General features: G+C 56.3%; 1 protein-coding gene across 2 annotated transcripts; it reads left to right on the plus strand.

Moving 5' to 3' along the window:
- The first annotated feature begins 690 nt into the window (after window positions 1–690).
- LOC129785573 (contactin-like) lies at window positions 691–5,126 on the plus strand. Of its 2 annotated transcripts, XM_055818142.1 has the most exons (6): window positions 697–1,033; window positions 1,659–1,988; window positions 2,117–2,386; window positions 2,571–2,630; window positions 3,673–3,724; window positions 4,850–5,126. In XM_055818142.1, the coding sequence occupies exons 1-6, from the start codon at window positions 952–954 to the stop codon at window positions 4,851–4,853; spliced, it is 798 nt and encodes a 265-aa protein (XP_055674117.1). In that variant the 5' UTR covers window positions 697–951; the 3' UTR covers window positions 4,854–5,126. The 2 variants fall into 2 exon arrangements, with proteins under 2 accessions (XP_055674118.1, XP_055674117.1); XM_055818143.1 differs by lacking the exon at window positions 2,571–2,630 and having other exon boundaries at window positions 691–1,033.
- The last annotated feature ends 3,865 nt before the right edge of the window (window positions 5,127–8,991 follow it).

Here is an 8,991-nt window from a genome sequence, read left to right on the forward strand (position 1 = left end):
AGCGCATATTTATACAGTGAAGTTGGCTAGTTCCGCCCAGAGTCTACACCTACTGACTAATTATTGGTTAGTTGCTTTCTCGCTTCAGTTTAAAGGGACAGTTCATTTTGAATTTACTGGGCATGCTCCCCGAGCGGGGGATCCACCGTCTTCGGGGGGGGGGGGGGGGGGGCATTTGAGTAGGAGGTCGGGATCTCCCCCCACCACAGTGACACCTGGTGTCCTTGAGTCTTACCCCTTCAGCAACCCGTTTTCTTTCAGCAGCTCGCAGGCCCCTGCCAGCAGGCTCCGTATTCACACGCCGGTGGGGCTCAGCTCCCCCTGCCCTGGCTGCCCCCCGAGGCGCTGAGCGGGCCGAGCCCCAGCCCTGCTCTCCAGGCGGGGAGGCTCCTGCCCGCCTGCCGACGGCTGCTGGCCCCGGGCCGGCTCCTGCCTGCAGCGTTTTAGGTTTTTCACTGTTGTTTTCTCGCGTCACTTTCCCCTTGGCTTGCAGCAACACCGCTGCGGCTGGTTAGCGGCTTCCCATGGGGGTGCTACCGCCACAAACAGCAACGCCTGGCGAAGAACCCACGGGGCAGGGCGCGGCACGGCTCCCCCCGACCCCCTGACCGGGCACCGGGGGGCTCTGCGGGGGGCCGGTGCGGGAGGGGAGCCGGGGGCATTGCCGGGGGGTTCTCCTGTGCTCCGGCTGGTGCCCGGGGGGGTGGGGAGGAGGAGGGGGGGGGGGGAGGGGAGAAGCAGGAGGAGGAGAGCCCCAGGGCTCGCTGTGCCCCGCCGCCGAGGTCACCCTGCGGCGTGACACCGGCGGCAGGCGGGCGGGGAGGCGGAGCGGCTCCCGGTAACCAGCTCCGCTTCCCGCCCGCCCGGCCCCGCCCCTCGGCCCCGCCCCGCCCCGCCGGCGGGACCGTCCCGGTGCCTCGTGGCGGAGCTGCCGCCGCTCCGGTCCCGCAGATGTTGCCCGTCCTCTTGCCCGTCCTCCTCCTCCTCCTCCCCGCCCGGCGCGGCGGCGCGGCAGCCGGCCTGGGGATCACAGGCGAGTCTCTGCCGGGGGGCGCGGGGGGCTCGGTGCTGCCGGGGCCGGGTCCCGGGGCCGGGGTGCCCGCGGAGGAGGCGCCGCCCGCTTTTGGGGTGCTCCGGTAGTTGGCGGGCGGGGGCGGCCCCTCGCCGAGCCCCGGCTGCGGGGCGCTGGGGTTCTCCCGGCTCCGTTCCGTGGGCGCAGTGGGAGCGGCCGGGCTCGGGCGCTCCCGAGCCCCGTGCTTCCCCGGACAGAAGCTCTCCGGGGCGGGCGGGGAAGGTCCTCGCCGGCGCTGCCGTCTCTTGGCACTTTTTCCTGGCAGCGGTCCGACGGGAAAGCGCCCGTGCGCGGGGCGGGGGGCTCCCGCAGCGTCGTGCCCCTCAGGCCGGCGCTTCTGGGGTCCGAGGTGCCGGAGCGGTGCGCACCGTTACGGCAAAACCCGCTTTTACCAGGCGAGCGGTAGCAAAGCGGCTCGCAGCCGGCCGGGCGCCCCGACTCTCCCACCTCGCTGCTTAAAGCCAGAAATAACCCCCCGGTGCCGCCGTCCAGAGCGGCTGAGCCGGGGGGGGCTTTCTCTGCCACCCCCCCGGCGGGCCAGGCTGGGTCTCGGTGGCCGCAGAGTGACATCTGGATTCTCCCCCAGCCCGCACGCTCTCCCCGTGCTACTCGGCCGATCTCCGGCCGACATCGCAGCGCCTGGTCTCAGCCGTGGGCTGCACTGTGCTTCTGACGATACCACCGCTGCAGGTCAGCAGAGGTGTCCTCTGGGAATACAAAGCTGGCCTGCAGGAAGGAGTCATCGTCAGCTATGCCCTCGATGGACCCGCCAACACGTCTCGCCCCTACAAGAATCGCACGAGGTTCAATGAAACAGATTTCTCACTGCAGATCGTGCTGCAGCAGGGAGATGACCGGCTGTACGGGTTCAGATCCGAGTCAGAGGCCACGGGCTGGTTCCAGCTGCGTGTTGTCGGTGAGTGCTGAGATAGCAAACCCTCCTCTGCAGCCGGAGAGCTTGAATTGCTGGGGAGGGAAGGTGCTCCAGGTCTGGCACCTGGGGAGCCAGGGTCTGAATGCTGACAGTTGCTCCGTCTCTCCCAGAACCACTGTCTGAGCCAGAAATTGTGGGCAACTCATCAGTGAAGGCAGGAGGCAACACCAAACTGGTTTGCAACGTCCTGGAAGGGAAGGCAGACTTGTACTGGTGGAAGAAAAATGGGGAGCTGCTGCTGGGAAGCGACCACATCCAGTTTGTTGACAACAGCACCCTGTGCATTGTTAAAGCATCGATGAATGACAGCGGCTACTACACTTGTGTGGTCCGCAATGAAGTCAGCCAGAATGAAACCTCCTTCCTGCTCCACGTCCAGAGTAAGTGGGGATTTCTTCCTGATGCCTGGAATAAGAGACAGGGGAAGTGGCCCACAAAAACATATCTTCTTGCCCAGTGCCTCTGTGAGCTCAGCCTCAGTAGCTGCCTGGTGGCAGGTTTTTGCTTGGAGGGTGTGGGTAGGGGGTTAAATTCGGTCCGGCTGCAGGGATCCCTCCTTTGCAGATGCTGCGAATGTGGTGTTGCCCGTGATCCTGGTGTGCGTTCTCATCGGCTTGCTTGCAGGTGAGTGCTGGGGCTGAGTCTTCACCCTGGCTTTTTGGCCAGCTGCTGCATCGCTGGTGGGTGCTGTGGCAAGCGCCACACGTGGGAAGGGATGGGCTGAGAGGGTCTGTGCCAGCTGACATGGCACATCCTTGCTGCGCCTGGGTTTCTCACCCAGGAGTCCCGTGGGCAGGGGCTGGGGCTTTGTCATTGCCATCATTTCAATCAGGGTGTCCCCATTCCAAGGAGGTAATGTGTTCCTCTGTTGCCTTCCCTTGCCTCCCTGCACCCAGATGTGGGAGGGAAGGTTGTCCTGAAAATGTGTCCTGTGTGTCCAGAGCAGGCATGACATTATACTTTACTTTTTTTTAATCTGGATCAACCCCCCAAAAAGTCCCATGGGCACTGAGGGATGTTGCACATCCCTTCTAGGGTGCGAGCACTGAACCTCCCCCCATGGTGTGCTCGGTTTTCTGCCTGCAGAAGGGAAACATGCTTCCTTTCTCCGTGGTCTTGCTTTTCCTCCTTTTTTGGAGCTGGAAACATTTTTTCCAGCCTATCCCCAGTCCCTGGCAAAGTGGGGATTTTATTTAATTCTCAGATTGTCAACTGCAAACTTGGAGGGCGAAAAAAACCAAAATGCGAAAGTCTGGACCTGAGATGAGGATCTGGCAGTTTAAAATAGAAGTAGGAGGTTCTCCCTGGGTGATTTATGTTTTGCTATTGCACAAAGTTTTCAGGTTTTTCCTGTGTAGAGCCTCCAGGCGGTGGGTAGGTGCTGGAGAAGCTCCTGCTCTCATCATCCCCCGTGACACTCCCCTCGTATGGCTCACCTGCGGCCAGAGCTGGTGGCCATCTCTCCTTCCCGGCCATCGGCTGGGCTGGGGCCATCCCTACCTGGGGGGCAGCGGGGAGGTGGGCAGGGGTGGCTTCCTCCAGACCCCAAACACCAACCCAGCATCAGCAGGTGCTGCCAGGCTTGAGGTTTCCCAGCCATTGCCACACTTTGTCTGAGCGCCATTTCTAGGGCATTTGATGGAGATGATGACTGGTTTGTCCCCAGGTGTCTTCGTCTGGTGCAGGAGAAGGGACCGCCAGTGTTACAATGGCTGTAGGTAAGATGCCCTGAGCCCTTCTCTTGGGGGTGGCCCTTCTCCAGCCACAGCTACAAGCCAGAATTTATTGTTGGCTAGAACTGAGGAAGCTGGACAAGTGGGAGAGCTTGGGGTCCTTTGCCAGCCTCTCTTTGCAGATGTAAGAGGCAGCCAAGGGGTTGCTCTCCTCCCTCCAGAGGCTCAAAGGATTTGCTGTCCTCCCCTGTTTAGTCCCCACTGGGATTTGCTCTGGAAATATCCTTGTTTCCCCCACACAGAGCCTGGTACTCCCGGTTATCCCTGGCAAAGCAGGTGCTGGGCACCCCTGGACAGTGCAGGCTCACCAGCAGCAGGGTTCATCCTGGCCCATCATCCTTTTGCTCCATCACTGCTTCTCCCTCAATGCTGGCTTTTTAATTACTGCTACACATTTTCTGAAGCCAGGTATACTGGGGTGATAAGTGGTGGTCCTATCCCAATTTCTCCCGTTGCAAAAACGATCAAAACCTCATGCTATGTTTTTTGGGAGAGCAGAATCTTGCCCGGAGGTGAAACACTCAGCTTCTTCAAAGCACATCTGTGGCTCAGAGGGAGCCAGCTCTGGTTTCCAGTAATGCTTTCCAGATTGGCACAGACCAAGCTGCAGCAGCCTCCAGGGTGGAGCAGATGCAGAGGATGTGCAGCCCTGCCCTGAAACATGCTCCTTAATGGGTAGTGTTTTTTTTTTCAATTCTCCAAAGGGCTCCAGAGGTTTCTGGGAAGTGAGTGATTCTTAAAATCTTCTTGGAGCTTGCTTGCTCTATGTAGCCACAAAAAATGGGCTGTTAGCTTGTAGGTTCCTGGAGGGTGAGGACAAGGATGTGATCCCCTAAGGATGGAAAACTGCATCCCATGATGCAGCCAGTCAAAAATACAAGCTTTTGGTTGTGTTGTGCAGCCAGGTCCCAGACGACTCCTCCCAGAGATAAGCTGGCCGAGGTAGCTCCAGAAATTTGGAGTAGAGCACAAGTCCGGACCTTCCCAGCACAGTCACCACCAGCTTGTGACACCCTGCAGCTGCCTGAGGATTCAGAGCAGGTCTGAGGGGTGGGTGAAGGATCCACACCCAGGAGGTGGCCTAGACAGAGATCTCTCCTCTCCTTGCAGGTAGAGAGCTTGGGCAGCTGCGCCCTTGCTGCCTTCCCCTGATGATGGTGGTGGTGGTGGATGCTGCCTGGGGAGTGCCAGACGTCTGATGCTGTCCCAGCCTCTTCGGGGTTCACCTCTGAATTGCTCCAGCTGCCAAACCTCACAAATATTTTTTTGTAGAACAGCGGCTTGGATTATTTCTGTGTTGTCCTGCTCTTCCCCAGGGCCCCTTGCCCATCGCTGGGGGAAAGGTGGGCATGGCTGTGCCTGGTGACCTGGCTGCTGCTGTGCTCCAGACCTCCTTACCTCTCCTGGCTTCCTCCAGAGGCCGTGTGGGGTAAGTGTTTGCGGATGCTCTGACAGCTCTGGAAAGAGCCACTGTCCCCGCTGGACAAACACACGCTCTTGGGGCTGCTGGGGAGCTCCCCAGCCCCTGCTTCTCCAGGGCGTGAGCCCCTCACCGTGGCCTCCTGGTGTGCTACTGTGCCTGGGACTTGCCAGGGTGGCTGAGACCATGGGCATTCTACTCGGTTTAGCCCTTGGAGGGAGGAAAAAGGGGAGGATTTTGCTGTCGTGTGCACTGTGGAGTCCAGGACAGGTGTGGAGCCAGTGGAAGGGATCAGAGGATGGAGGAGCGGCAAAGCAGCTTTGTTTCAGGAAGCAAACCCCAAAGCGATCCCTGAGCCTGGCTGTGTGAGAGCAGCGGCACAGCCTGGAATGGGAGATGGAAGGGTGCTTCCGAGCCCACCTCCTCTGTCCTCCAGCCCTGGGCTCCAGTGGGATTTGGAGACGTCCCCTCTTCTTCTGAGCGCTAGCCACCTGGATTGTACGTGTGCCGACACAAGCTTGTCCTTCCCTGGTGCTGCTCCTGGGGGTGATGGTAGACTTGGTCTGGTCTGACGTGGCCAGGGCAGCCCGGCTTCCTCCCCAGCTCCTGCTGCCTGCCTTCCCTATGCTTCTGCAAAGCTCTTTGGGGCTTTGCTTGTGAAGGGCTCATTAGTTGTTCTTATAGTTGCCGTTCCTTAGCCTGGAGGCACAGCCTCACCCTGGAGAGAGCTGGATGCTCTCCCAGGAGTGCTGGACCTCACCAAGTGCCTCGCTCATCGTCAGGCCAGGGTGTTTGCACCCAGCTTTCATTCTGACAGAGACAACCCCGGGTCCATCACCCTGTCTGAGCCAGTCCCCAGCACCTCTGCGGGGGCAGGCATTTCAGGTGCCCTGCTCTAGCTTCTGGATGGCCACTTCTCTCCCAGAGCAGTGACCTCTCCTTGCTCCGAGCCACAGTCAGCAAACAGAGCGGCACGGATGGACGTTTCTGCTGCTTGGGTCTTGCCTGTAGACCCGCTTCTGCAGCAAAGGGCTTTCCTGGCCAGAGGAGTGGTGGGTTTCCCTCTGCTTGGAGTCATCCCTTCTCTTTGGACAGTAGAAGTGTACCTGGGAGAGGCTCAAATCATATCCCACAGCATGAGTAGTTGCTATGCTGTCCTATGCCTCTTTCCAGGGCAAATAAGAAAATTGTGGGAGAGCAAACTAGCTTCTGGCTTGACTGTCATGTCAAGACACTGCCTGCTTTGCTGCTGGCTCTGTCCTGGGGAGCTAACTGGGATATAAAGGCACCGGCAGCAAAGGGCCATCTCTCAGCCTGGGATGTCGTGTTGCAATTAAAGCATTAAAGGAAGCAGAGCATTTTGGGTGGAGTGAACTAGATTTCAACCTCAGTTTTAAGGTACAGTGCAGGTTGTCAAGCTCCCTGTTGTGCTTGCAGGTGTAGAATGAATGCAGCCACATGTTGTGCAAAAAATAGTTTTCTCAACTTTTTGGAGAGTTGTCTGCAAAGCATTTTGGAGAGTTTGTGGTTTGTTTTTTTTTAATGTCTGTTGCTACTAATAAAAGCGTGTGTGTTATCGCAGTTGATGCTGTTGTGATCTTCAGGAGTGGGAAATAACCCCTCGGGGTTATCTAAAGCCTGCGCTAGTGGAGGGATGTTCTCCCTGCTGCTGGACCCTGCGCGAGCTTCGTGTTTTGGTGCTGGGTTGCAGCTGGGGGCAGACCTTGGAATGCTGGATTTACCCCTGATGTGAAGCTCTTGGGAAGAGCTGCTGCACCTAGGAAGGTAACTTGCTACTTCTGTGCAGTTCCTGCATCCCCATCCCCTCCCTTGCCTGGGCAGCCCGGCTCCTCCTGTGGTGCTTGCAGCATGGGGGACTGAGCTGGGATTAAAACCAACCTGACAACCTTGCTCTGAAGCTGGGTGAGGGTATTTTTAACCTGTATCATTTCCCTGAGTCACTGGGACCTGGCAAGCAGCCGTCCTGGCATGGCCTGTAGTCCCAGGGGCGGCTGGACTTGTGAGATGCCACTCAAGTGAGACAAGGTCGGAGATGACTCTGGGGTTCACCCTGTGGATGCTTTTCAGGGGCAATTTGAGCCTCAGGGTTTATCTAGTGGCTTTTGTATGTATGCAGGTTTATGGATAGTAGCTGTGTTTGTAATGAGAAAAACCTCCTCTAGGGCTGTAGGAAATAAATACCTTTGTGCATTGTAACAGCTAAATCTGGTAGAGGAAAAATAGCCTTTGGGAAAGACAGGAAGCATGTGCGGAGTTTAAATGTGGCCTGAGTAAATAGGTCCCTGTGTTTTTATACCAGGGCATGTCAGATGCGCTGGGATGTACCTGTGGAAGAGATGTTGCCAGCATCCATCTCCTCGGCATCCTTGCACTTGTGCCTTCATGTCCTTCCTCCCTTGTGTGTCTCTTCCCTCTCCCTTGGAAGCCTTGGCAGCTTAGCGCGGTACACCTAATTAGCAAAGCTGTCGGCAAAAGACTGTGAAATTCAATCACTTTGCTATAGCAGGTGGGCAAAGTCTGACCAAGCACCTGTCTCAAGCAGCAGAGACATTTTGGTGTGCTTAAGTTTGCCAAGCAAATTACTACTGGTAAAGCAGATACGTATTTCAAGTTACTACAAAATTACTTTCAGAAAAGCAAGTATATGTATCTATTCCAAGATACTACCTAAATGACTACTAAAGCAGCAAGTATTGATGTATCTGCTTCTCAATATTAGAAGTATGTGTATCTATGATTAATTTCTTACATGAATACCTATATATATATGTACTATTTGAAATGTTACCAGTATAGTGCTCATCAGGAGTGAGGCCAGTCAATGATGGGCAAAATCTCCCTGCATGGATGATCCATGTCAGGGAATCTGGAGTGGGGCAGGCATCCCCCAGCCGGGGTCCCGTCTCATGCAGAGAAATTCTTGCAGGGAGAGGATCCATTTTGAGTAGAACGGGAGTAATTTTTTATACCATAGCAACGTGAGGGGGCGTAGGACACCACTGTGTGGAGGAGGTAGTTCTGTTTCACCTGGAACAACCTGTAGGTAATGTTATTTTCTATTTTTCTCAGACCAATTTTTGCTATTCCGGGCTGTTTCTCTCTTCCTGTCACTGAAGCAACCAAAATCTTTTGCTGATTTCTACTTTCCCAGACTGTTTTTGACCTTTTTGGACTAATTTTTCTCTTTCCAGATGATAAAATGTACTGTTCCTGTTTCTTGGGTTTGTGATTATCAAGGGTGCCTCCAGGTGTTTCAGGTTCTCGGGTACCCAGGTGTACTTCACAGGTGCCAGCTGTGCTCCTCAGGGATGCTCCTGGTCCCCAGGCTGGCAGACTTGCTGCTGCAGCGTTTTTGCAGCCATTTTCTGTCAATGTTTTTCCCGTTGTAACCTTTATGGCTGCTCCCAGTGGTTGCTGACAGCAGTGATGGGTGCCGACTGGCACTGAGTGCCAGCACATCCTGCCCGGGCTGGAGAGTGAGATGACACAGGTAGTTAAGAAGGGATTTAATAAGAAACTGAGGCAGGCTGCGGTGATCAGGGCTTGGTCAGATGCACAACGAGCCCCCTTCACCCTCTTCCTCTCGACCCCTTTCCCCGACTGTTCCTTAGTAAGTTTTTTACAGCACCACATCTTCCCCTCAAATATCCCATATCCTCATCTTCTTCCTGCATCCCCCCTCTTATCTGTTGCAAACTCTGGGTTTGTCCTCTCCGAAGCTCTGCCTGTCGTTTCCTGGTGGTCCATCAATCAGTGATGGGAGATTTTTGGTCTTTGGCACCATCTCCCTTCGCCCCTGTCTACTGGGCTG

The sequence above is a fragment of the Falco peregrinus genome, chromosome 13 (assembly GCF_023634155.1).
Source record: "Falco peregrinus isolate bFalPer1 chromosome 13, bFalPer1.pri, whole genome shotgun sequence".
NCBI classification, from domain to species: domain Eukaryota; kingdom Metazoa; phylum Chordata; class Aves; order Falconiformes; family Falconidae; genus Falco; species Falco peregrinus.